General features: G+C 40.1%; 1 protein-coding gene across 5 annotated transcripts in view; it reads left to right on the top strand.

Annotated features, from left to right (window-relative positions):
• Nucleotides 1–1,100: 1,100 nt before the first annotated feature.
• tead1b (TEA domain family member 1b) overlaps nt 1,101–27,493 on the top strand; it is a 45,264-nt gene continuing 18,871 nt past the window's right edge. For all 5 annotated transcript variants that reach the window (XM_070841764.1, XM_070841685.1, XM_070841660.1 and 2 more), the window contains exons 1-3: nt 1,101–1,236; nt 1,747–1,878; nt 16,397–16,649. In XM_070841764.1, coding sequence (XP_070697865.1) covers nt 16,493–16,649 — 157 coding nt within the window. In that variant the 5' untranslated portion in view covers nt 1,101–1,236; nt 1,747–1,878; nt 16,397–16,492. The remainder of the gene's footprint in view (nt 1,237–1,746; nt 1,879–16,396; nt 16,650–27,493) is intronic.

The raw sequence follows: 27,493 nt of genomic DNA, 5'->3' as shown, positions 1-27,493 counted from the left end.
CAGAAATATTACAAGTGACACTATATATTAATGTAAAGATACATTACAAAAAGGATGTAAGTATGTAAGGTTAAGAGTGCTCGCAGGTCTGACGTGCCTTAAGCCATAGTTTAAGATGGGTCTTAAAATATGTGTGACACTCCCTCATTGAAATAGGTCATTCCAATATTTGCTTCCCTTTACTGACAGCACAGTTTGCCAAAATGTGGTGCACCTTAGTGGCAGCTCACAGCCCTCTCTAGTGATTACCCTGGTGTCACTGTCAGCTTTCTGTTTAATAAAATCATTTAAAGGTGGAACAAGACCACGTCAAACCTTGTACAGAAAACAGGCATATTTGAATTCATTTCAAGTTCTGAAAGCTCAATAGATCACATCTATTATTAAATGTCACACTGGTGAAATGGAAGTTTTTTTTTTCAAAAACTTTTCTGGCTTTCTTGAAAGGTAGTTCTATTAGTTTAAGGTGTTGTCGCATCTGTAAGTGACCAGCTCATAACACAGCGCTCAATATTTGCACATTAATGTTGAAATTAATCTAATTAAGTAAATTAATCACATTTCACATGTGAAAATGTGTTTTTTTGTTAGGGGTAGTTTGCAGGATATCTCAAAATCTGACAATCACAGACTCCACAATAAAACTTGGAGGAATGTTGGGTGAGTAGCTTTGAAACAAATAGATCCAGCTGTGACATTTTTTTTTATTATTATTATCTAATTTATCATTATCTTTATATCTATATTTAAAACACTGGCGCTAGGCTAGTGTTTGGTATCCATGCGGGTTGACTTGCTCTGCGTTGATGAGTGCTGGGTCGGCGCTCGGAGCTGTAAAGTCCGAGTCTGTCCGCGTCCGTGAAGGCGCCGTTTCCCGGGATGTTTTGTACCCTCCCTGCCCCCTCCGCTGCTGCCGCTGCTGCCCCCTCCGTTGCTGCTGCTGCTGCTGCTGCTGCCCCCTCCGCTGCCTGCTGCCTGCTGCCCAGGCTGGCTGCCGGGGCTCGGGATGACGCCACCTCTCGCTCCGCCCCGGCGCAAACTCGCTCTTTGCGTTCATTTCATTCCTCCTCTCATTCCGAGCATTCTTCGCATCTCTGTCAGTGTGCGAAGCGATTCACCTACACCTTCCTGGCTGGCCCAGAAACACCAGCATAACTTGACATAGTATTAAAAATACCCCGTAACATCCCATTACCAAAAGAAAGGGACATTTTTATATGAGATATCAATAACAAGGTAAGTTTCAATGGTAGTTGCAGGTATCCAAACTGGTTGTAGACTTCTGCTCGCGGGGTTTTAGTTGACGTCTTTCGAAATTATTGGGTAATTTATTAAAAATGTAAGCTTATTGGGGTGTTTTCTGTTTTATCCCATGGCGTGAAGTGGCGTTAGGTCGTCTGTTTGCACCGCTGAGATAGTCAGATAGACAGATAGAGAGATAGATGGCCGATTCTGGTCGCTGTTGCAACAGGGTGCTTCACTTTGAGCACTCACTGTTGTAGCCGATGGCTTTGACATAGCAGCGAAAACCTTTGACATTTTTCACATTTTTTGAAAAGAAGCCCGACTATACGCCCCTGCTAAAGCCCCAGATGGTGCCCCCCCCCTCCACCTCATCCTCTGTGTTAGCTCCTCAGAAAGTCCCTGAAGGATTTTTTGGGGGGGTGAAATGAAAATATACCGCACGAATAACAATTTTTTGGACAAGATGACGGCTGAAAAACGCTGCTGTTTTCTTCTCCGTAGTTGGCTCAGCCGGGAGTTGTTGGAGATTTCACCGGAGCATTTTCGGACCACCTCGAAGAAAACACAAGAGGGGAGAGTTGCTGCTTCAACACGTTTTGACGGTGTTTTTTTTAATCGCCATCGAAGTTTTGTGTAAGTAAACGTGTGTGTGTGTGTGTGTGTGTGTTTTAATGCTTGTTGCTTCCCTGCCCAGTGTGTGCTGCTCTCCATGTTGTTACTGTAACTCTAACGAAAGGGAAAGCACAAACTCCCTCATTGTTTCATGTTGCGATGTGGATGAAAGCTCCTCTCTGTCCCCCTTTTATGTGCAAGAAAACACCAGTTTGACGAAAATAATGTAGTTAAATGCATTATTTCTGGGCTCTTGTCCTACTTTGGTGGTTTATAGTGTTATTAAAAGGGCCGAGTGGGACTATCTAAGGTGAAGTCTATGGTAAAGTTAGCTGATTTTTGATGTTTATGTGGCTCTTATTTGGGGTTTCCTTCATTGTTTTCCTTTTCCTTCCTCTACTTTGGGAAATGCCTGCTCAGCTAAAACTGCCCCCTCCTCCCCAAACTGCAGGCCAGCTGTGTGTATGTGTGTCCCAAAGCTTTGCTCCTCACCATGATTTCATCTCCATAACTTTTTTTTTGTGGACTCTGAGAAAATGACACAGGCTGTTATGCAAAAGGGAGGGATGAGAATAAGGCCAGCAGCTCTCATTAGCAACAGTGAAGTTGGCTTAAAAAGTGGGTGTTCACCAAACAACTAGAGATCCCCCATTTGTGCCAGACTTTGGTCAGTCTCCACTCCACTCCCCCCCCACCCCGCCTGACACTTAACCGAATATATGCTGCTTTAAATGGTCAGATCTGGTTTGCTTTAAAAAGGAAAAAGAAGAAATAAAGAGCTCAGCCAGGCCATAGTTTACACAGCTCAGATATGCTGCTGTGATTCAATCAACGTGCCTTTATACGTCATTAATTTAGCAGAGGATTATAAGATAAATCTTGATGTAACCTCATTCATTCTCTCGTGAGATCTCCGGTTGTGCTTTTTAGTGTCTCAGTCAGCTGTCTAGTCACACTGATCTTGACACCTCATTGACTCGTTTGGGTTTTATAATCCGTTTGAGGACAAATAACTAATTGCCTCCCTCAAAAAAAGCTAATTTTGTAAAAGATGCTGTTTTGTAATGTAATAAGTTTAGTAGAAGAATTGACAAAATTGAGCAATGGGGTGAAAAAAATGCCTGCACAAGCTTCAAAAGAGAAATATGTTTTCATTCCTCGCTGTCACTGCTACAAGTTTTTGTCTACAACACCTTCAGCCACCCACCTTAACTTTTCTTTTTAACATGAAAACAGCTGCTTATGTGAACAAGTTTTCTGCTTTGATAATCTAAAAGATGCTTTTTGTTCTTACAGTTAACTGCCGTTAAACATTTGATGTAATGCCTTTAATGTAAAGTTTTAGAAAGTAAAGAGGCAGAAACAATAAAACATGGAAGACAAGCAGCATTTTTCATTTAATTAATGTGAAAGTGCTTCCAGGAAACAGTTTGAAAGCAGTCAGGCGTAACACCAGACAAGTCACAGTGTAAATCTGTGTGCTTGGAGGAAAAAAAAAAAAATTAGGGGTAGAAATAGATGCTTTGTTTTCAGCTTATGCAACCAGTGGACCTGTTGGACAGAAGCCTGCATAACATTTGTGCAAGAATAGGATGTTGTCTTTGACTGAATGAGACTTTACCTCCGAAACAAGGAGTTTACAAACTCCCTCCGCTTTGTTTTATGATGCATAATGCAGCACATTAAGCAGTTTGTTAAAGAGACTGAAACACTGACATGTTCACAGCTTTGATGACACCTTCTTTGACTGGTCTGTATTGTAAAATAATTTGGAATTGGTCATGAGCAACACAAGTTTTTACGTGAATAGACGATGACGTTAGTTTTTCAAATTATGTCACAGTGTTATGATCTACACGAGTGAGATTAAAACAGATGCCGATAAATGTCTGAATGAGAAAAAGGCTTGATCCTGTTGCGGATGCGTTGCTTCAAAGGCTACGTGAGCGATGTGTAACTTTGGTGCATTGTTCGTTCAGGTTTTGTTCCGTTACGCGTCCTTGTTGAGGTCTGAGAGCAGGACCACGGAGAGTGTAGTCTATCTGTTGTGAAGTGTGGGCAGAATAATGTGCTTTTGTGAGGCACAGAATGGACTGTGTTGCTTGTTGGAGCAAAATTAGACTCTTATTTTGTCTTCGCATGTCCATACTAAATATTGTTCAGAGGTTTCCTGCTTCCGGAAAAGCCATTTTTTGGTTTGTCAAATGTCATCTTGTGCTTTATGATGAATCGTAAATCATCATCTCACGTCTTTCTTTTGTTTTTACAAAACGTAGATTTAATTTCTCCTTCAAGTGACTGGGTCTTGTGAGCCTGACTCATATCAGCCTGATGTATATCAGTCTCCTTACCATATGAATTTCCACGTATTAAAATTCCTTAACGCCCTTGTTGTGTTTGTGCAGTGACATAGAGTCATACAAGTATTTTGTCATACAATAATGACAAAACATGACCATGTTTGCTCCTGACTCTTGGAGATATCCTTAATATAGTGTATGGATGAAGCCTGAAGGTTTACACCGAGACTCTCAGTGAGGCTCTAATCTCAGAATGACGACTCTTTTTAGCAAACTGTCCCTTTAGCCACTCTTATTTTCATCATTGGCTTAAATTTGAGAGTAACCACGAATGGTTCTTGACCGTTTTGATTAACACACAAGGGATACAGTCTGTGTATGAGAGTCATATCTGACTGCTGGAGAGAAGCTCCTGTGTGGTCGGCTCCATGCAACAGGTGCCATCATGGAGCAGCAATTTATTTTCTCAGGATTGCATTTTAATTCCACTAGTATTGGTTTAGGATTGATTCCTTTGGGTCCCGCTGGAGTTCAGATGTAAACAGATCAAATCATACATTTGGACAAAAGGTTTAGGTTAATATAGATTTTATCCAAAAATCTTAAAATTGTCATTTGAGGGGATGGCTGTTGGGTAAATTAAAGATATCAATGAACTTGAGACACTATAGTGTTCAGCTGCCTAAATTCTTCACCTGAAAGTAGGTATGACTTGTAGCAATTGTTTGTGTTTACTAAGGTTTATGTGCACAGATGAAGAGATGTTGTATGCAGATTTAAAAGGGAAAAATATGTCTTTATTTCTCTGTCTTTGTTTGTGGTTTTTGTGATGCAATTTTGTGAGCAGTTAGATTAGTTGTGAGGTCTTTGATGTGGCGTTTTCATGGCTCGGATTATATTATTGTGTAAAAAAACACAATAATATAGAACGCCGCATACCGTCAAGAGTTTAAAGCTACCAGTTTTAACATTGTTTTTGGACAGCGATCCTTACCATAGCGGTATAAACAGGAATTTCATGTGAAAGTAAAGGCTTTACAATTGTACGTGCAGCAAGGCGTGTTTTCTATTTGTAGCAAGACCCTGTGAAATTCCTCATGGGAATGCGAACACATTACGTGTCCCACATTTTAATTGAAATGATAATACACAATATTATTTTTTGTAATGAAAATCCCAGCTAGAAAAAGATCTGTGATCTGTAATTGAATGTGGACACGGAGTCATTAATTGTGTAATTAGATGTGATGTGTGGCAGGAGGAGAATCACATCAAAACATCAGTGTTCCCTCGGTCCACGCTTTTAAAAAGAGGACACTCCTGCAGGCTTCCAGACTGTGTGTGCCCTGAGGTAAACCCTCGTCTAGAAAGGGAATTTTAGAGTATGCGCTGCTGCTCAGCAGTTTGAGCAGGGCCCACTGAGGCCAGCGGAGAGTGCCACCAAAAAGGAAAAGCTGGCTCAAAGCCACTGACGTCATCTAAGTAAATCTGCTTCAGTACTGCAGCCATAAAATGACTGCCAGCTACTGAATGCACTTTGGCCCTGTCAACCACCTTAGTAAGTGCAACGCTGTTTTTTTCTTCTTGTGCATACTTATGGAAGACAGGCTGTGTTCAAGTCTACTCCCATTTCACTCGAGTAGTAGCAGCAGACTTTTCCTGCTCATTCAAGAGCAACAAGTCACGTTTGAGACTTTCTAGTTTTATATAAAGCACCAAATGATTGAACTGCTGTGACCCTTTGAAGTCACACCACTTGAATATTACAGCCTTATAATATTTACCATATGGCGCTCTCAGTCATTTGTGCTGGAAAAAAGGCATTTAATGCCTCAACCACTCTTTATTAACATGCAGTGCCACAGAAGTTATTAAGGCACTGGGACATGCACTTTTTCCTCTTGTTCTTATTTGAATAAAAGGACATATAAATGAGCTGCCTCATGATCACACACAAATGAAAAGTAATATGTACTTCATGAATCATTAGATGAGTCAGTTTCTGAAACCACTATAAACATTTTGAGTTCTCAACCACAATGAAAGCAGGAAATCTTGGCTTCAACAACTTCCTTTCTCAGAGCTGGCTATAGTAGCGTTAGTGAAAGGAAACCCACAGAACAAAGGCACACAGTCACTTCATTTACTGAAACTGTGTATAATTTGTGGCCTGTATTCAAATGTTGGTTATTCAGTCTCTCTGGCACCGTATTCGTTGCTTGTAATAAATTCCCACAAGACCTTTCATCAATGGTCGCTGTATTGTTATCATGGCTGACACAGATCAGGCAGGCTCTCTCTGCCCTGAAGGTGCCCTGGATTCAGTGGAGGCACAGATAGACTGGAGGGTAAGCTCCCAACATTAATATGCAGGCTGTGCCCGGTAAATTAGTTTGGAATCTGAGCCGGGACACAGCAACCGAGAGCTGTATTGTCCAAACTGTTTTTTTTTCTCTGTTTAGGCGGTTTAATAGACCCAAATAGTGACATTTTCAACACAGGTCTTGTTGGCCATGCTGTCAAAAAACATAATCCTCCATAATCCTAACATAATCTTTTCATAATCCCATTTTTACAGCGTATTTAGTAGGAATGTAATGATACTAAAAACTCACAGTACAATATTACTACAATAAAAAGGCCATGATATGATATTTATCATTTTATTAAAAAGAAACTGAACCAGAAAAGTGCCCTCAGTAGAGCTCCGATTTCCGCCAGGCGATTTCTACTACAACTAACCATAAACTAACATAAACCTATAATTACTGTATGTATACGTTTATTTAACTTTTTTTTAGTACAACCTTTGTTCCTCGTGATGCATTTGTAATTGTAGATTTAAGTTGTACGCACTTCATGAGATAACTGTTTTGGTAAAGTTGTTTTTAAAAGATAACAGAAACGGGGATATATGAGCACTGACAAAACTTTTCCAGGTGAAACTTGTGCGGTGGATTTACTATCCCATGTAATATGACATATTACGGTTGTTTTCACTGTCCTGTGACGACATCCAGACATTTTTTAATTGCAATCTTGGAAACTTCAGTATGTCGTTACATCCTAGTATTTAGTTTCTGTCAAAGTTTGCTCATATTCTATATTTTTCTTATTGCTAACAAAAAGTGTGAAAGGACCAAACCAATGGTGTGTTTCTGTCAGAGTTTTTGACCTCCCGTCTGTGGCACTTAGCTCCAAGTCCTTTTGCTGCTACCAAAGATGTAAATCCTTTTTTTCCGCTAACGTTGCTTTAGCAGAAGTAAGAAAAGCATTTCTTGGGAACTATTTTCAGCTGCGGTATTAATACACATTACGTGATACAAAATCACAGTGCCTGTGTTGATAGTAATACTGGAACCAGTGCAACAGTGTATTTTTTTCTTCTAACAGCAGTGGAGGTCTATGGCACAGAGGAGTTTGATATATCAGGCTATGGCTATACAGTCAATACTCACCAGTATCATTAATGGTGTCTTCATTTTACAGTTTTAAGCTAGATTTTTTTTTAACAAATCAAGGTGATTGACATTATTTTTTTAGCAGTTCTTGATTCCCGATTAACAAAAAAAAAAAAAAAAAAGAAAACCTGGATTAAGTTCGGTTTTCAGGGTTGGCTACACTGAAGGCTGCACATAGCATCTTTATAGTCTCTTACTTAATAACGACCTGCTCAGTGTATTACAAAAAATGTCAGCCTTAAATCCTTATTTCTCATGACTCTCCAAATGCCTCAATGATTCCAGTAACACTAGGCTATATTGGTAAGATGACTTTACTTTTTAAGTTCACTGATCGCAAAATTTATTCAGTGTAGAAGAGAACATAAAAATAACCATTGGTGTGTTTTTGCTGTTGTTGAATCCTTGAATCCTCTTATCTGTGTGTCCTGCTCACACATGTAGAGCCTGCGTCGTCACACTGCCGTTGGATCATGTCAAATAAGAATTTGGCATGATGTCTTTTTTTTTTCAATGTTAAACAAATATTTTTGTTCTTTGTAATCATGCTAATACCTTAGCGTGGTGTAGTGTAGCAGCTTTAATTTGAGTAAACCGCAGGGTTTTGATTATCTCTTACATGGCTGACATGATCGTCTTTCAATGCCCAACTATTGACAGAAAAATCCAACTATTTAAAAACTCTGCATGGCCGATAATATAAAAAGCCAAAAATACCATAATTATAGTGTTTTAGTACAGAATTGTGACACTGTGTGCAGACTTTTTCTTAATTTCCTCAGGATTTTGTGTTCTCTTTATCAGTTATTAGTAATATTTCCCATGGCTATTCTAAATCAATACTGTTGTTAAAAAGTTAAGATGGTCCATTTAGGAGGATTTATGATGTTTATTATGTGTTGTGACTTAAGCTCTACTGTCTTCACTAGATCACTGAAGAATGTTCAACTTTCCAACAACTTTATAACTTTCTTGTCCAGTCTGCCCTTTAGGTACAAGTAAATGACGAACATAAACTGCTAGACAATATATTGATATCTCATCAAATGAACAGAAAAACGCCTTTAGCTGACGTTTATGATATCTACACTATTAATGATGGTATCTTAAAAAATACCTTATGTCTAAATATATTCCTAACGCATCCACAAAATAAAGTCACATTATACATGAATGACAAGTTGTTAAAAAAAAAAAAAAAATCACATTTGATTTTCACCTGGCTGCGCAGCACCTCTCAGCAGGCTGTTTTATTTATAACAGAGGGGCGATATGCAGGAGTTGCCGAGAGAAAAAAGAAAGTAGGGGAAAAGATGAATGCGGGGAGACAAGAAAAAGAGAAGTATATAAGGGGATAAATGATGGCTAGAGAGGAAGAAAAAAAAGAGATGAAAGTCAGAGTGAATTGGCAGAGCCAAATGCAAATGGTGGCCTTCATGCTCATCACTGTGATTTGTTTTTTCATGCCCATCCGCACGCGTCCTGAATGAGCCAGCGGCTAGCCCTCGGCCTGCTGTGCTCTCATAACTGTCAGGAGATCCTTTATCTGACGGACCTTTATTTACAGCTTTAATTTCCTGAGCTTTATGTGTTCCGCTCGTACTCCACGCCACTGTGACATGGGCGTATGCTGTCTGGAATGCACTACAAATTTTTGATAGGCAAATGTCTTCTGAGCTTTCATTACATTTCATGTTTGACTGGTAAATTGTATTTTTTTATATATTTTGGTATTACTGGCAGGGCCGAGATGTGCCCTCGGAGGGAGAAATTTCTCTCTCTTATATTCACAGTCAATTTTCCCTCTGTTGTTCAGAGGGGCAAACCTTTTGCTTTGCCTCTTTCTTGGGCTGCCAACACATCTAATGTTGTCCAGGTCATGTTGTTGCTACCTGTTTCTCAGTCTGAGGCAGGTAGAGAGGGCTGCTTTGACAGAACCTGTAAATCAATCCCGTTCTCTGGCAAACAAAGATTGATCCCGCAGTGGCCTGATGGTTGCTGGGCGGTGGGATCCAGGCCTCAGATTTGAGTGGGATGATATCAGACAGATTCACGGCACCTAAGCCTGCCGGTTCAAAGAGGCATGAAATATACACGAGGCCATTGCCAATAACAGAGGCAGCATAAGTAAGCTTTCTAGCCTCACCAGTGGACCTTCGGAAATTGGTATTGAAAACCTTGTTTATTCATTCATCTGTACTCCAGATCTGTAGATTTATTCATGAAACCTAAAGGAAAATCCAATACAGAATCAATAGTTTTGTCCTGACATTCTTAAGTAGTTTAGTGACGTATTGCATGTAGTCTGTTTAGGAAATGTTTTCAACATGACTGTGGTACTTAAACATTTCCCTGTCATCCACACCCTTTTTTCTTTTCTGTAAATAAAATTGCTGTAGCATAAGTGTGTGCTCGAAAGAATTTTAATTAAAGGTTGGGACAAAGTAGCCACATGCCCGAGCTTTACCTTGAGTGGTATAACTTTCTAAATAAATTCAATTCAAAGACTATTTCCATAGATTTTTGGTTAATTGTATTTTCAGAGTAACTGCATCTCAAGGTCCTCCAAGACCTGCTTTTCCAAGGCAATTAATTTATTTTAATGACAGAAACTAAATGGAATTTTAGTAGCATCTGTTATTGTAAATGTTCATAGTTGGTTACGTGTTGCTTAAAATGGAATTTTGACAGTTGTCGCAATTATGCAAAGGCCAGGATACGTCTTTACAACATGCTGAAAATGTTGAATTTTGAAATCACATGGTAATTATAGTTTTACACACTGTGGCCTTAACTACTGCGGGCCATTATGGGGTGCACAAAAGTCATTCACAGAATCATTATTGCACCCTCTGAGATAACGGCACAAAAGAACTCCACATGGAAAATTACATTTGAGACCTCTCATCTGCTATTTCATTACCTTGCTCTGTTTGATGGGTGAAATGGGTTCTCTTAATTTAAGGAGCTGGATTCCAGCTTGGTGAGTGGTTTATGTAATCTCACGGTAAGTGTAATTTCCCATAATGCCATGTCACAGCTACTACCCTGCTTAGCTACCACATTCACTTATTGCATTGGAGGCCATCTTCACCCCACATCTCACAAATAAGACCATTTCTATGGTGTTCACCCTGCAAAGACAGAAGTATGCAATTATCTGTAAGCCACAAGTGTTTCTTTGGGTAACATTCATACCTTCTTTTGACAGACATAATTAGTCTGCAGATTCTACGGCACTAAGAGACCGTCTTCATGGACAACTGTGTTTGGTTGTTCACATGCTGCACACAGCAAAAGCATCCAATTGATGCCACTGGATGCAAATAAACTATTTAGGATGGGGATGACTTTCATCCTGTATTATTTCAGTGTTCACTTGACAAACCCCATCTTCATTTAGCACGAGATGATAAAGATTGCAGGATTGTCAGTTTGCTAGTATTAGATCAGTATATGTAAAGATTTTTTTGTTTACTGATACTGGTATGGCAAAGAAAAAGTATGCACTCACTCTTAACTGTGCACACTTCAGTTAGCATACCCCACATCCTTTTCCTCTTTCAGTGCAAACACTCATTTCCTCCTTCATTATTCCACCACATCCCACATCATATTGGTAATAATTTTACATTTTATTAACAACATTGAAGTTTTGAAAGTGCAGCATTTGGGAACAACAGATGGATAAAATTGATGAAAAGGGGTGAGGTAATAATTCCAGAGATCATCCAAACAATGAAATATCTTGGAATCACATAAACCAAATAAGAACTGATTATGTTGCACAAAATGTAATGGGTCAGTTGTCAGTTCCTAATGAAGAAAGAGCATTAATTTGAACATAATGTTAACACATGTAGCTTCACCTACTCATTACATTCTTATCATGTCAACACTGTAGTATTTGTTAACAAGTAATGCGTAAATCCCTCATTAAATTATTTATGGATGTTGAATTGTTGCATTAGTCTGCACCCATGTTTTATTGATGTTCATATAAAGGATTAGTTTGTACATTCTCCAAACATCCGTTGACTGCAGCCACCGAGCCAAGGTTGAATTCAGTTTTTCAGTTCAAACAGTGTTGGCACTCTAAGAATTTCTTGAAAATATAAAGTGTTTAAGAAGGGATCAGGATGAGGACACTGCAGAATTGTGAGACGACAGCAGACAATTTGTTCAATTCCCAATTCCATCAAATTTAGATTCAAGACCGGAAACATTACTCAGATGACAAAGAAGCAGGTGGAAAAAGGTCAAATTAACCATTTTGTTAGCAAACTTTTGAAATATTTCTAAGGCTTTGTGCTGCTTTGATAAAAAGCCAAAAGACCCATTTGCAAATGTAGTTTTCCAGAAATTTCATAAAACCTTTTTAAGAATTGCAGGAAATCTATGTTGGCGGAAATGTGCTTGAAACCTGCAGTTGTGGATGACCTGAAGGAATAAGTACATGAAAGGTCATGTGCAACCCACAGCCAGGTAGTTGCAGGTTGGCTTATAAGTATAACTTTTGCCCGGGGTCTTGGGGATTGTCGCCCTGCCTTTCTCTGATATTTTATCAGGAGTACTTGAACCACTTGGATGCCAGAGATTGTTATTATTACACATTGGGAAATCATATGATGCCACTCATACAGTCATTGATTTAACGAGAGTGTGTTGGCAGCTGAAAGTCAGTTTACCCAGTGTTGTCAGGTCTGTTGTGTTATTTGTTTTGGTTGACTTGTTTCATTTTCCCTCAAATAATGATCAGCATCCCGAAGACACATTTGATCTCATATTAGAGAAAAGCCCTCTGGAGAAACATTGTTTATGGGGTAATTTTCGCAGAAGGAAGGTATTAATCTTTGTCTGTTGCAGAGTGATTTTGAGACATGCTCAGTGATCAAGCTTCCTCAAGATTCCTGGCTTTTTTCTTCCCATTTTAGATGCTCTCTAACACACCTGCATGTAGTGGTGGCAAATAATCACTATATTGCAATATATGGAGTTATGTTTTTGATTGATCAAAAAGCTCATGGGTCTCCATCCGAATTTGCAGCAGCACTAAATGTATAAAGTAGCACAGCATAGAAATAATCCTGCAAGTATTTAAGTACCCAAGTGCCTCAAAACTAGACTTTGTTGAGTACTTGAAAAAATGTACTTTCCATCTCCGGTAATGATGGCTTTAGACAGTCTTTCCTTGACTCAGAGAAATGTACATTTTGTGTGATATGTCAACAAAGATAAACTGCAGAGGAAGGCAAAGATGTGTAGTAGTAAAGAAGTGTGGTAAAGACGGTAACACTTTATCCTTCACATCTTTGCAGGTGTCAAATGAAATGAACTTGATTCTCTCTGAAAGAGATTTTGGTTTTGTCAGGATGATTAGAATGAGGTAGTGCATAGCCTGTACAGCTTTACATTGAATAGGCATTGCAGTCATCAGTAGTTATTTGCTAATGATGTAGTTCCTACATGATCGACTTGTTTTCAGCTAGGATAGTAGGTGGAGTTGAGGTTTAATAATTCATTGCATGTTATTGTAACATTGTTCGTTTCCTGGTGTGATGTTGGAGGAAAGCAGCTGGTGTGAAAGAATTAACTGTGTGTCATGGACAGAGCCACTCCTCAAGACTCCTCAAAGAACCACTTTATCAACTTTAACATGTCGTAACACAAAGTGCTCTTAAGAAAAATGAGGGATACACAAAAATGTCTATTAATAATTTAGCTGTAATATTTGTTTTCCCTTGGATTGTTTTGATAAACGTTTGGGAACGAGTTTGTGTTTCCAAAATGTTTTTAAGGGATGTTTGAATATACCAGATATTGTAAAGCGTTATTGAAACATACTGGCAGCAACACTTGAGAAAAATATCATAGTAATGTCATGGCATTTTTAACAGTACTAAAGCTTTTACAAACTTTAGATTTGATGAGGATATAAAGGAATATTTCCTCCAGACCCTCATCTTGCTATGAAAGTGTACGCTGGAAGTAATTAAGAACAGTTCATCATTTGGTTGGGATGAGAAGAGCACGTCTAGAAAGAGTCCCAGCCTTTTAGTGGTTGAAATGGGATTTTTTTCCCCTCCCTCATCAGTTTGTGAGTTAGTTCTGCAGTGTCAGCAGTCAGCACACAAAAACGGAATTCAGTAAAAGCTCTCTCTGCTCTCTGGGAGTTTTTTTCCCCCAACAGCTTGCTCCCATCCCCCTTTCCCCCTCATGAACTGACATGCTGGAAGAAACATATGCTACTATTCCCACTTCCTGACAGCTTGTGCTGCTTGAATAGGATCTTGCTCAGGGAGGAAGCAGTTGTCTGGAAAGGGAGAGATTAAGAAAAGAGAGAAACCTCAGTGAATTCTTATTAAAGGAAGTAAAACCTATTTAAGTATTTTTGATCGTGAATTATGGGTAAACAGAGATTTTCCTTATATTAAAAGTCCAGTCTGTTTCTGTGTTTGGTCTGTCAGACTGTAGATAAAATGTGGCTCTGACATACTGTAGACATGTTGCTCAGTGTTACTGTGGCTTTGCTTGCATGTGTTACATTAGACGTCTGGAGCGCTCACCCAACACATTGTCCCCCATCAGTGTGTACAGTGCACTGACAGCATTCATAGTCCAATATAGAGTAATTTACCTTAGGTGTTTAGATGAAAAAATAGACAAATAATACTTGAGGTTGCACAGTGTGGGTGAAGCAGGAGCAGTTATAGTATAGACAGCTGAAAAACGCAGCTGAAATGAGCCTAGTACATAGAGCCTGTCAGAGATAATCCTCTTTAGCAAGTGTTCAAATGAAAACCATACCAACTCATGGGCATGTTATCCACTTGTTGCTTTACCTACTCCCTCTGGAAACTGGTCAGAGAACGTGCCTTTCACAAGGCGTGCCTTCGTTGTATTTTTCCACGCATTTGTGTTCAGCTTTATTTAACATCTGCTCACCTGTGTACATCATTTATTTAGCCATAATTAAGACAGTTTTGCCTTACATGCTTTGGGTTTGCCAGTTTGCTTGAGCTTTTCCTTGCCTACACAAATTCAAGGTGTTAACTTGCTCATTAGTACTCGCAAGAAAACCCATTTGTCAAACGGATGAAGAAGTTCGGAGAGAAAACATTTAAATTCTTTCTGATTTTGAACACTATGATAGCGCTTGTTCCCTCGTAAATTCCAAGTTAGAGTTTCCGTGTCTTCATAGCAGTGTGATGTAAATTTCATCATCTATCCATGCCTGTCAGGGTCCGTGCTGACTGTATGTGAAGAACGTACACACCGACAAACATGTGCACCTATGCGCATACCCAGTAAACTATAAACAGAGCCACATGCACGCCTGCTCATAGTGTCCGATTTTGGGCCGTATCCATCTCTTAAACCAGCATACCTCTGCCATACAATTCATATATTATAAACTCAGCCTTTATATCTGAAATCAAATCCTGATGTCTCTTTCTTATGTAATTTAACAACCATAATAAACTTGCCTTGTGTCCGAGGTCGGACTCTGTGGCTGTTAATGCCACTATGTGCAGAATGCTTTCCCATTCATGACGGCCACACAGTGTATGCCGACTGCAACACCGCTGATTCTCATTTAACCACACACACGCTTCTCTGGTGCCTAGTAAAAGGCCCTGATTAAGTCACATCTGTACATTCATGAAGTTGCAGTGTGTTATAGTAATTGTCCATAATATGCGGGATAGTGTGCTGTTTTGTGTTATTGGACAGCAATGCTTTCTGCTCCAGATGCTGTCACCGCATAATGATGCAGCTCTCAGTTTATTAGCTGCAGATTCACCCAGGAGCTTGTTGCTCTTGTCAATAGCCACTGGTGAGATGGGACTTTCTCCAGCTGTGTGAGCGGCTTGGTAAGATGCACAAAAGGGGCTGGTTCTTGGATCTAGCTGTAGTCTGTAAACGGTAGTTTTCTTGTGATGCCTGCAGATCTGCAGCCTTTTTTTCTAATAAAAATCCTGTGGCTTCTCTGTGTGGCTTGAATATCCGCTCACTAGCTCTCTATATGCTGTCATAGTGTAATGGCTGGTGACGTGAGCTCTACAGTGGCCACAATGTTTTTTTCCCCTGTATTCTCATTTATGCTGCATATGCTTGCTGAACATGAATACTTTTTTCTTAAGAAGAAGAGAAGCCTAACCTGGAAGTTTCCAATTAAACCACAGCCTTACCTACTGGCCATAGAAGACTTAGAGACTAAGTGCCTTGAGGCAGTTCAGCTGTGGTGTTAATGAGGAAGTGTCGTACTGCTCTCTCATCCAGATTTATCACTTCAGGAGTCAAACTAGCAACCTAAGTTCTGATGGGGTACTTGTTGCAGCCTGTAAAAATGAATTAAGCTAAAAGCAACTGCACAGGTGCTGAATGAGGGTACAGAAATGAATCTCACAGTAGGCTACATACAAATTTTAATGGCAGTCGCCTGATAAGCTTTAAACTATAGTGTACTGTGGACTCATGGTGTACATTTCTCATCATATTCTGATGCATTTTAAGTTTTGTAAGCATTTACTCTGTGTGCCACAAGTCCATGAGAGAAAATGTTTAGTTGTTTAAACCCGTAACATCCTTTTGTAAATCAAGTCAACAACATTCTTGGCGAAATCTAAGCTTGTTTGGCTGCTTCTGCTCCATATTGTGCTCTCAACCAACAGTGTTTACTGTGTTATTATTATCATCTTTTTCTGGAAGCAGATGTCCGCTGCTCTGTTGTGGAGAGTGACCATTGGGTTGTGTTTGTTTATTTGGGAATTCCAGGTCTCTCCCTAGTCTGCTCCAGGCTTCAGCTTGGAGAGCCCAACCGCCACGATTGATCCCAGCAGCTGGAGCGGCAGCGAGAGCCCTGCCGAGGACATGGAGAGGATGAGCGACTCGGCAGACAAGCCTGTAGACAATGATGCCGAGGGGGTGTGGAGCCCTGACATTGAACAGAGCTTCCAGGAGGCCCTGGCCATCTATCCTCCTTGTGGACGCAGGAAGATCATCCTCTCGGATGAGGGAAAGATGTATGGTGAGTACAGATGTGTGTGCAAATGAGTTGTTACCCAAGACGTAATCTGTGTCGCTGCATACTTTTCTAAGCAGAGAATATCGATACTACTTTCACGTCCTTAAACATGAAGCTAGTGCTAGCACCTGGTTAGCTTAGCTTAGTGTAAAGATAGGAAGTGTCTGGCTCTGTCCAAAGCTAACAAAATCTGCTCACCGACACCTCTGATAAATGCATACAAAAACTGAAGTGTAAAAACTTATGGTTTTTGGGGGGGTCGTGTGCGGGACTGTTTCTTAGCCTCCAGGAAGTAACTGCACCTGGCGAAGAAATAGACTTGCACATAACTCCCCCTTAAATCCACAACCTGCATGGTTTGTATGGAGCCACTGTATCTATTTAACCGACAGGCAGGTGAGTGGCAACGATCTTGTCATCTAAATTGTGGCATAAACAGTGAATATGTGTATTTTCCAAAATATCAAACTATTTCTATTAAAAAGAAAAAAGATGGCTGAGTAATGTAATATAATACTGTCTGTCTCAAATTTATCAGTGAGATGTGATGGTGACCAAACAGCCACTGCTCCGTTCACAGAAGTGCAAGTTTATAAGTAAAGCAGCATGAACTATTAGTCAGTAGCAGATGGTACTGCGGCTGCCACCAGCTGTGCCCCCTCTCCTCCCTCCATTTCCCCCATTCCTGGCTGGGTGATGTCATGGAAAGAGGGAATATTTTCTCTCTGTGGTGTTGGACCGTCTCACAGCCTGTCAGTGTCAAGTGAAAGCAGAAAGCCCCTCAGAGCATTCGCTTGCAGCTGTCATGTGACCCCTTCGGCCAAACAAAATGTAAATTCTAGGAGTTGCAGTGAAACCTCTCAGCTGCCACTACAAAGATGTGGGCTCAGACAACACGGCCTTCCCTACTGTCTCTTCCTCCAATTCTCTCGTCCCCATACACAGCAAAGCTGCCAGAGGAGCAGTCCCTCTGCTGTGGATTAAAGCATGACAATTTGGTTTTTCTAGAGTTATAAATGAACAATGCTAAGTGCTCAGTATTATCCAAATGTTCAGCTTTCTTGGTAGAGTGTGATATTAGAAATGTTAAATATTCTTTTACATGAATTGTTTTTGACCAGTTGTGGAGCAAGTAAAGTATAAATTCAGTGTGACTCATACTTGCTGATTCACATTCATTGCATCAGATACCAAATGTTAGATACCTTAAATGTAAATTATTGGTGCCTCTTAAAAATCTTACAGAAAAATTTGATCAACATATAAGAATTATTGTAATTGGCACAGACATAAACTGAGCCCAAAGACAACTCACTGAAATGTACCTCCATGAAAATGGCTTACAGACAAAAAACAACTGAATAATGTTCAAGTTTTCCTTCTCTATCTTTAACAAGAAGGTTTATAAAGTCCAGACTCAACACCCCAATAACAAACCCAAAGAAGGGTTTTGTTTAAGCAGTGTTGACTCTACCTTAAAATCTGCTGAGGAGACAACTGTAGTGTTGAATTCAACCTGCCAGATGTGGTCTGTACCAGTTTACACATTGTCTTACCAGTAGTGCAATCATCAGGCTGTCTCTCTTACCATTACTGAGTCAGAAATGTTTGCCACAATAGTAAAATGGATTTCTTTCATCTTTCAGTGTGCAAACTGAAAAGACACAGTCGGGAAACCTAATGAATGATACCATGTTACAAAAATCATGACAATTCTGCCGACTACTTGTTTTCAGCTGTTGTCTGTGGAAAGAGCTGTAGAGGGACGGGGGAGGTGCATTTTTTTGACGCTTTCTTTTAGATTAAAGGTAGAAGTACTATGAAGATATCAGAGTTTGCTTGGACTTTGTAATAGAACAAAGATTGGTATCAGTGTGACGTTTTGGTGCTTTTTCTGGAGACAGGGCTTGGTGTTCAGCCTTGCAACTGTTGCTGCATCCCAATGCCAATCCCATCATGCCATGAACTGTGACAATCCCCCAAAGCTAGGAAGGCATTAAAGGAGGCATGGGTCTCTCCTGAAGAAAAAAGCAGCCACATTGTATTTTGAATAGATTAAGATTAGATATTATGACAAGCACAATATTAGATCGGTCATTTTAGCGCCAGAAATGGTGACGTTTAGATACATTCACTCTAAAGTTAGACATGTTTGGTAGCCATATTCCATAAATCACAGACAGTAAGGCCTTAGCTGTAGGGAGTGGCCAGTTTGTCTCAGTGTTAAAAATGAACTCACTGTTGCAAATATTTTGAGGAATGCTTGGTATGTGACTGAATTCCCTTTTCTCTAATTCCTCTGACATATTTGCAGTTTTTGTCAGCAAATCTTCCCAAATGCTTTCGGATGTGGCTTTTGACTCAGCTGTCCACTCCCTTACTCCTTTTTGTGTCAATGAGCAACAAGCAAACAACCTGCTATCTGCAGTACAGTTTTACGTGAACGTTGTCTGGGTGAAAAATGAATGCTGCCACTGCAGTATGTGATTGATCAATTGTGTGAAAATATAGTAAATAGTAAAAATCAGTAATTAGTATTTATTTGCAAAATGAATTTTGACATACAAGGCGTATTGAAAAAAGGAATTGTTGTAGATTTAGGTGTCTTGATTCATCTGAGCCATTGTGTCTGACAGGTGAACCAATTAAAAAGTGACAACAATCCTGTTCACTATGGCTTGCAGGATTATAAGGTGTATTGTTGTAAGAATTGGATAAAAACAGTCAAACAGATAAAGGCGGTTTTACTATTTAGAGAACTCAATAGGAAAAATGTTAAATGAAAATCTTTGCCCCTGGAAAAACAAGGATGTTTGATTTGACGTGTGAATGTGCTCCTCGCTAACAGTGCACTTCTTGAAATGCCATCAGAGATCATAAGTAACCAACAAGTAAACCTCCATGCTGCTACAAGGCATTGATTTGTCTAAAACATGCAGCGATTTGTCTTCTAAGAGGAGAAAGGTTCAGCTAAGCATGGTGAGGCTGGTATTGCGCCGTATTCCAGGTCTGTAAGGTTTACAACAGCCACAGACAAACAACACACAAGACCTCTTGTGGCATCTGCGATGAAAGTTGGCTACAAGGAGACAGGTATTTTGTAGTTGAGAGACCCTGGGGATGGCATAGTGTTCCATACGCAGAGCTCATCACAAGAGGAGCCACCCTGAGTGCCCTTAAGCCCTTTGTTATCCTGGGGTAGAGTGCAGTTAATTAGCAACAGTCTCTATAGCAACTGTGATGCGCTACAAAACAATTTCTAATTTCTGCTTCTTAGCTTATTGTGGTGTTTACCTGAAGTGCTTTGGATGTGCTGAGACCAGTGTTGGCTGGCGCTGTGCCTGTTCTCTGAGGCAATGGAAGACACCACATCTGCACAGAGTGTATCACCCAGCACTTGCCACAGCCCCGTAGTTTACTTAGGAGAATATTTCAAAAAGTAAAGGGAAATAGAGGGCACTGGCCCCTAGCCAAAGGCCTAAGACTCTGCACTTGCATAATTCACCTGCTGTGCTAGGCTGCATTCATTTATCCCAGAAATAGAGTTGATAAATGAAACAACACGCTTCACTCAAATTGTATGTTTATTCATTGAGTTATGTATTTGCACTTGCCCCGCAAGCTAAATGACATTGGTGATTTTTTTTTTCTAGCAGTTACTGTTAAAAAAAAACAACAGAAAAACTGATATTTATTCCATCTACTCAGAAATAAATATGTAAATAGGTACTCTGCTTGTAGGCTATACCACACCCACATAATGTTTTCCTTGTTTTTGCTGCTGAACAGGCGAGGCCACCAGTTGTATTTGAAAGTATTTTCATACGCTTATCGTGGAGATTTAATCACCTTACATGGGAGTTTAAGGTACTTTTTATACCTGTCTGGTAGAAATCTGCTTCTGATAAACATTACCAGCAGTCATACTATTAATTGCACGTGCTTATCTTAGAAATAAGAAATGCCATTACCAAATGGGTGAAATATCCCTATATGTAGTAATATTCAGCTTGTAGGTTGACTGCTGGACACTATACCTCTGTCCACATGTTTCTTTTGATGCAAATCTTTTCCCATTACCACTCTGCGGTTTGCTCTGCCATCTCGTCAGTGATCCAGCCCAGACCCCTCCTGTGGGAACTAAGTGGCACTTGGTTTGCAGAGATGCCAAGGATGAGTTAGATATAATGAGCAGACCTGGCTTGCCCCCGATGGCCCAGCACTGTGCTCCTCTGGGGCTCGCCTCACCGGGCCGAGCATGCTCTGAGACAGAGCGAGCGGACCTGATCCTCCCTGCTGGGCAGATAATGAGGAATTCTGGGATCAGCTCAGGCTCCCCGAGTCACCTACATTCACTCAGAATAGAGTGTGAGGAACTTCATTGCAGGAGAGGCATCACACACCTTCAGAATAATCCCTCATTTGTTCCCCTGCCATTGTCAGTGTAAGACTACCGTGTTTTCACACACATGGTAGTGAAAAAAGTCCAATTATTTAATCTCTTCCTCAAAAGGAGTAACTGTCAAATGTGTAAATAGTATTGATGCAGGTATGATGAGTGAAAGAAGAAGTCATTTTGAATTAGGATTCGAGACTTCAGGGTTGTGACAAACTGGTTATTTATTCATCATGGGTCGCTATGGAGATGTCTTATACTTCTTTCAACATGACACAATGACAAGGATCAAACATGTGCCTATGGCAGATTCGAATGGGTCAACGAGCACAAATCAACCTGGTTTTGTGACTCTTCTTCTGAACAAGGTGGAACATAAATGAGGTGTTCTGGTTAATGGTGTTGAGTATTTACGTAACTACCTGACTAATCTAAGTATGAGACGTGAGCGATGTGTGCGTAACAGAGCATGTGATAGATGACACTAACCAGATACTGAGACTCAGTTTTATTTTGTCTGATTTTATACATCAATTGATGTACCCCTGCCATTCAGCAGTGATGTGTATGTACAGTGTACAGTTGCTTCTTGAGAGTAAAAGGTGAAAGGCTTGTCTTTCTGCGTCTCCAGTGGTGTGAAACACTCTTTAATTCGGACTGTTGCATCAGGCACACATAACAGCTGACCTGTGGAATTCAAATAGTATGTTTTTATGTGATCTTTTCGTGTCTCTTTAAAGAAACATTTTTGCTGACGGTCATTCTGTACCTGTTGTTTTGCACTGCAAATGAGTTGCACACATGGGTTTAATATGCCCTGTAGACACTAGTCAGAATGTTTGGACAACAGCCGATAGAAACATCCAGATAATATTTATGATTTGAGATCTAGTTATTTGATTTAATTCCTATCTATCTTTAGCTTATGACCCATGTGTGTTTTTGTGCCTCTGAGAATGTGCAATTAATGCAACTCTGCCCCCAAAATGGATCTACGTTTAGAGCTCCCCTGTTGCTGAGCAGCAGAATTGATTTTGAAGTGCATATTATTTCATGGCGGTCTGTTCAGGGGGTAGATTTCAGCTCTAACTCATGTCCATGTTGTAGTGACCAAACATAACATGTCGTGACTCGTGTGAGATTCCAGTCTCCTGCCCACAGGCTCATGTTGTCAGGGGTTCACGCCTCACAGGGCTGCTTACCATTAACAGTGATAATAGTGGGGCTCAAGGTGTAAACAGCACTGATGCTGGCCAGACTGTGATGAGATGTAACTGGGAAAAGGATTCAATACTACAAAAGATTCAACTTTCTGAGGCAGACATTTTGTATTTCGCTTTTCTTTGGATACCGGTAGGAAACCCAATAATGGAAATTTCTTTCTTAATCAAATTGTGTACTGTAATACCCTAAAAATGATTGTGAATGCAAATGTGTTGCCCAAATTAACAATTTCTTGTTAGTTTTAAGATTTTAGGTTTTTTTACTGCATATATTTTCTAAAACTTCATTGGAAAGAGACTTGCCCAAATGATCAGTGTGTCTGTGTTTGTGATTTCCTGACAGTCTGTGTGGAAGTGTTTGCACTGAATGGTTGGATAGCAGGCTGTGGCTCTCTGCCTGCCTGTCTGAATCAGGAGTACACGGGGTGTGTCCCCGCTCTGAGGTCTGTGTGAGGCCCTCTGAGGCGGGCTTCTGGTTTCAGGTTGCACGTTCCCAATTGGCTGCTTTTTGTTTGACTAAAACACAGTGAGACTCTGGACTTCTTAAAGATGCAGTGTCACTTTCATGCTCTCTTCAAGAAATCATTTGTTTGATGCTGATTACATCATATTCCATTGATGAGACACTATTATTCTGATGAGATCATCTCATACTGATGGGACCATTTTGTGTAATCAACATATGAATGGAATCTGAATGCCAGTGTTCGGTGCTCATCCAGAGTACAGGGACTACACTCTACTGCTAACAGAGACAGTCATCTCTTCCTTTGCTTTTGGTGGAGTAGAGAAAAGACTCAACACAGCCCTGCATCCCTGGAAACAAAGGGAGGCTGTAGCCACATCCATAAAATTATCATACACAATGCTGTGCTATGGTCTGACCCTAATATATTATAAATATATATGACCAATCAAAGTATTATCCTTGTAATGTAATTGGAACCATTTAGTGTTTGAGACCGTACCTCTTTCCAAACTTGGATTCAGTAACAACTCTGAGTTGAGACTCCCTCAGCTTGTGCTCATGATTACAAAAGAACACGAGACAGAGGAGCCCATCATGACCACAAAGTTTGACTTTTCATTTATACATATTGGTCACAGCCATCATGTGTTTCTTTGTGCTCAGATGCTGAATTGATCCTGAGAGATTGAAAATATTGATTTGACTCAGTGTCTTACTTTGTTGTGGAGAGGGGGGGCAGTGCACCTTCCTGACTGTTAGCGCCATGTTCACACATTGGACTTGCCACACAGCCAGTTCCTCGGGAGACTCGTAATTACAGCCGTCCTTTCAGATTAGTCCAGCAGCCTGTCCAACTGTGGCTTCACTCCCATGTCATTTATTTCATCCCTTTCCCTCTCCTGAGAGGCACACCTCAACACAATGACCAGGCCAGCCTCTACAATAATGTATGTGATGATAAACACAGTGGCTCCTAATTGATAGAGTGATTCAGACAAGGGCTGCCTGTGCAAATTGGTCCCCTGTGAGTATATTGCACAGAGTTGGGACTAGTGGGCTTCAGCTCTAGCCTTGTTTGAGAGGCGTAGAGCACAGAGAGAGAGAGAGAGAGCAAATAGAATGGGCTGGACCCGCTGAGTGATAAAGAGGCTGTCTTTGCCTCCTCAGCCCCGTCTGAATACAGGCACAGTTCAGCAGAGGTTGGCTGCTGTAATCCTCTCAGTGTCTCCAGGAAGGCTCAGGTTAGTGACCTGCTGCTTTGTGATGTCTTGTAAGATTTTGAGAGAACACCTCACCTTTAATCCCCCACTGTTCAACTAACACATTAGCTCAACGGCTCCTGACCCAGCCCCTGCAATAAAGCCTTTTATCCAGCTCAATAAGGTCATTTGAAGTTAAGTATTGATTTCTTTTGGTGTCCAGAGAAAAAATGGATTTTAAAGAGCTGTTAATTACAGTTACACACTGCATTATATAGAGAACTCAATTAGGTCACAGTAAGTATTTCCATCTAGCTGTTTTCATTCGCATTTTCAATTTGGATTTTTTTAAAAACCTCACTAGAAATTTGGGAGGAAAAAAAAGTCAAAATTTTGCAGAGATTTTTAGCCTTAGCTGAGATGGTTAAGTTGGTGTATCAATAAAATCAATGTGTGATAAAGTGCAATGGAAACATACTTAATAAAGGAGTGTGCCTTAAATGTCAACTGAAGCGTACTCTCCACTGTAGAGACAAAACATTGCAGCAGATGAAAACATCAGTTCCAGTATTTTGGGGGGGAATTCCATTTAAAATCTGCACAAAATCTGGATGGAAACGAGGTAATTTGATAAATGTATTTGCAGATATTACAGCTGATCTGATTTGTGCTCCGTGGTCCTGGTTTGTATTTGAGTACTGATAAAAGCTGATGCAACTGAAAAAGCTGTCTGTTCACCAGTTCAGAGCTGTGAGGCCAAAGGACAGTGGCCTTCTATACAAATAAAAGCACATATGACAAAGAACAAAAACTCTCAGCAGAGCTGTCATGGTCATGAAATAGAATAGGCTTTAATATCACTTTGTGTGGCAAGTTGTATTGTGAAAGTTAACTTTGAGTCCCGCTCAGTTTCTTGCCTCTTCCCATCTTCAGTTCAGAAATTGTCAGGCTTTAAAATAAATCATCTGCTCTTAATTGTAGGCTGTCTTGTTTCCATGTCCCCGTTTTTATTGTCTAAATGAGGACTGAATAGAGTTGTTTCCTGTGGATATGGGAGGAACACCCATGTACATGTGGTGCCAGAACTGAAAGTGGCTGTGAGAATTTTATGAGACATTAAAAAGACTACTGTGTGCAAATTAGAGTGTGCTAAAAGATTACCATAATAATCATTGTCCACTGAATTAAAAAAGTGTGAAATTCTAGTAAGTTAAAAGCCAAATACTTCACATTACATCACCACACATACTGCAACTATGAAAAGTTATATTTATGTATGTACATTATGCCTCCTGGTTATTATATCCATATAATTAGGGATCAAGTAGATGATATATACATGCAGAGTTAGTTTAATGAGAAGATATATGGGCTTGAACTTTTCCATTTTAGCCCGAAGGCACTGTGTGTGTGTGTGTGTGTGTGTGTGCGCGCGCGCGCGCGTGTGAGTGTGTAGGAGGAGGGATTTCTATTGTATCTCAGAGAATAGCTTTAGTGTTTGTGATCATCGTGTCGTCACGCACGCATGTCTGGCCTTGAAGTCTTTCTTATGGACCCACGCTTCCAGTGTGAGGCTCCGACAATACAGGAGGTTAAACCACTTTTAACAAGCAGATTGCGAACTGAAGTCCGCAAGGTTGTGATCAGCGTATCGTCTGACTTCCAGAGAAGATGTCACTACTGAGCTGGCCTGAGTGCTGAGTAGCTCTGACCTGTGTCCTGGAAAGGATGCAGCAAAAACAGAAATACTGGTACTACACCCTGGGAAACACCTGCAGGAACCAGCCAGCTGCAAAGCTTTTTATATTTAGTTGTGATTGTTCAAGCTTACATAACTGTTTGTTTGTTCTCTAAAAGTGTGTTCTCACCACGTTACACATATGATTTATTCCCTTGAAATAATTAATCATAAAGGAACCTAGTCGACTGCATAGTCTTTGGCCTCTCAGCCAGGACTAACATAATGCTGAACTGATAGCATGGCGTTTTCCCTCCAAAAAGGGCACTGTCAGTTTTCTTTCAAGCCACAGGTTCTCCTCCACTTGGCGAGCAGTGGTTTCCCATTGATACTGCAAGTAAAAGGCTTCCTGCCCCTGCCTGCAATTCCCAAAACCTGGGACGAATGCCTTCATATTGTTGGTTTAGCCTATTGTGATGCTAATGTCTGCCTGAGACCCTTGAGTCATCTATCACGGATGACAGGAAAGCGGGGGCTATTGTGTTGGCGCACTACACACACATGCACACACATACACACTCACACACCATGGGGGGTGAAAAGGGTCACAGAGGACGAGACACACGTACAATTGTGTGATTATTTAGTAGTAAAGTCTCCCATGTGTGTGTGTCTGTGTGTCATTACTACAACTTGGTCACGCACATGCACGTGTGTGCGCACATATGACTCTGAACGGTCAAGCTTGAGCTGCCAGAAAAAAGCGAACACTGTTATCACAGAGGTGGGAGAGAACCAGCTGTTAATCTAAAATTCAGATCCGAGTATGATTCATTGTTTTTGTTTTAACTGTTTTAGTCATTCATGTGACTATTTCAATGATTAACACAACAATTAAAACAGGTAGTGAAGATGAAGGAGCTACTGGTCGCTGCATCTCCATCTGCTATTGTTTCCATGGAAATGAATAAAAAAACTTGATTAAAAAATAAAACAAAAAAAAGTCAACTAACATACTTTGAAGGAATTACGTCCTTTTGCAGCATGATGGAAAAAGCCAGTGGTGATTCTGAAGTTGAAGAAAATAAGCTTGAGGCTGCCAACGTTATGTTCTATAAATTTGCACACTACATAGACGTAAGCATGGATGTATAGCGATGGCCAAGCTGTACTAATGGCACACAAACGCACGTACATACAGTACACACTTGTTTAAAGTAATCACAATAGAGTATGTACTTATGACCCCCCCCCTCCCCCACACACACAGACACACACGCAGGTTCATATACAGGTTTGCACTAACAGATTAAATCAAATGTTTATTTCTTGCAGAAAGAGTCCTTGAGTTATTATGAACAGTTGGACTGAAACTATTTTTTAATTTGTTGTGTGCATTTTTTTTTTTTTTTATGAATTTATGAATTATTTGTCTTGTAAATTACTGTGGAATATAGAGAAAAGCACCTGTCATTAGTTTTGAGAGCTCAAGGTAACATCGTTAAAAAGCTTCTTTTTATGAACCAACAGTCCAAAACTCAAAAATACTAAAAAAAAATATACTCACTAAAGTATACCCAGCAAATATCTAGTATGTCCTCGTCAAAACTGTTGACACAATTTTCTGTCAATTGACAGAATTGTATATTAGATATTAGTTTATAATAATTAGATTAATCAGCATAATTAGTTGGAAATTGGTATTGTTCAGGATTTGCTGACACATAGTCGGGCTGCAAATAATGATTATTTTCATAATAGTTTAAACTGCCAGTGATTTCCTCGATTAATGGCTTGGTTTATAAGATGTCCGAAAAAATGTCAATCAGCTATTGTTGAAACTCTAACGTGTAGAGTCAAATTATGTAAAGAACTTCTTTAC

The sequence above is a fragment of the Pempheris klunzingeri genome, chromosome 1 (assembly GCF_042242105.1).
Source record: "Pempheris klunzingeri isolate RE-2024b chromosome 1, fPemKlu1.hap1, whole genome shotgun sequence".
NCBI classification, from domain to species: domain Eukaryota; kingdom Metazoa; phylum Chordata; class Actinopteri; order Acropomatiformes; family Pempheridae; genus Pempheris; species Pempheris klunzingeri.
The sequence above is the reverse complement of the archived record's forward strand: the minus strand, read 5'-3'. Positions and strand labels throughout refer to the sequence as shown.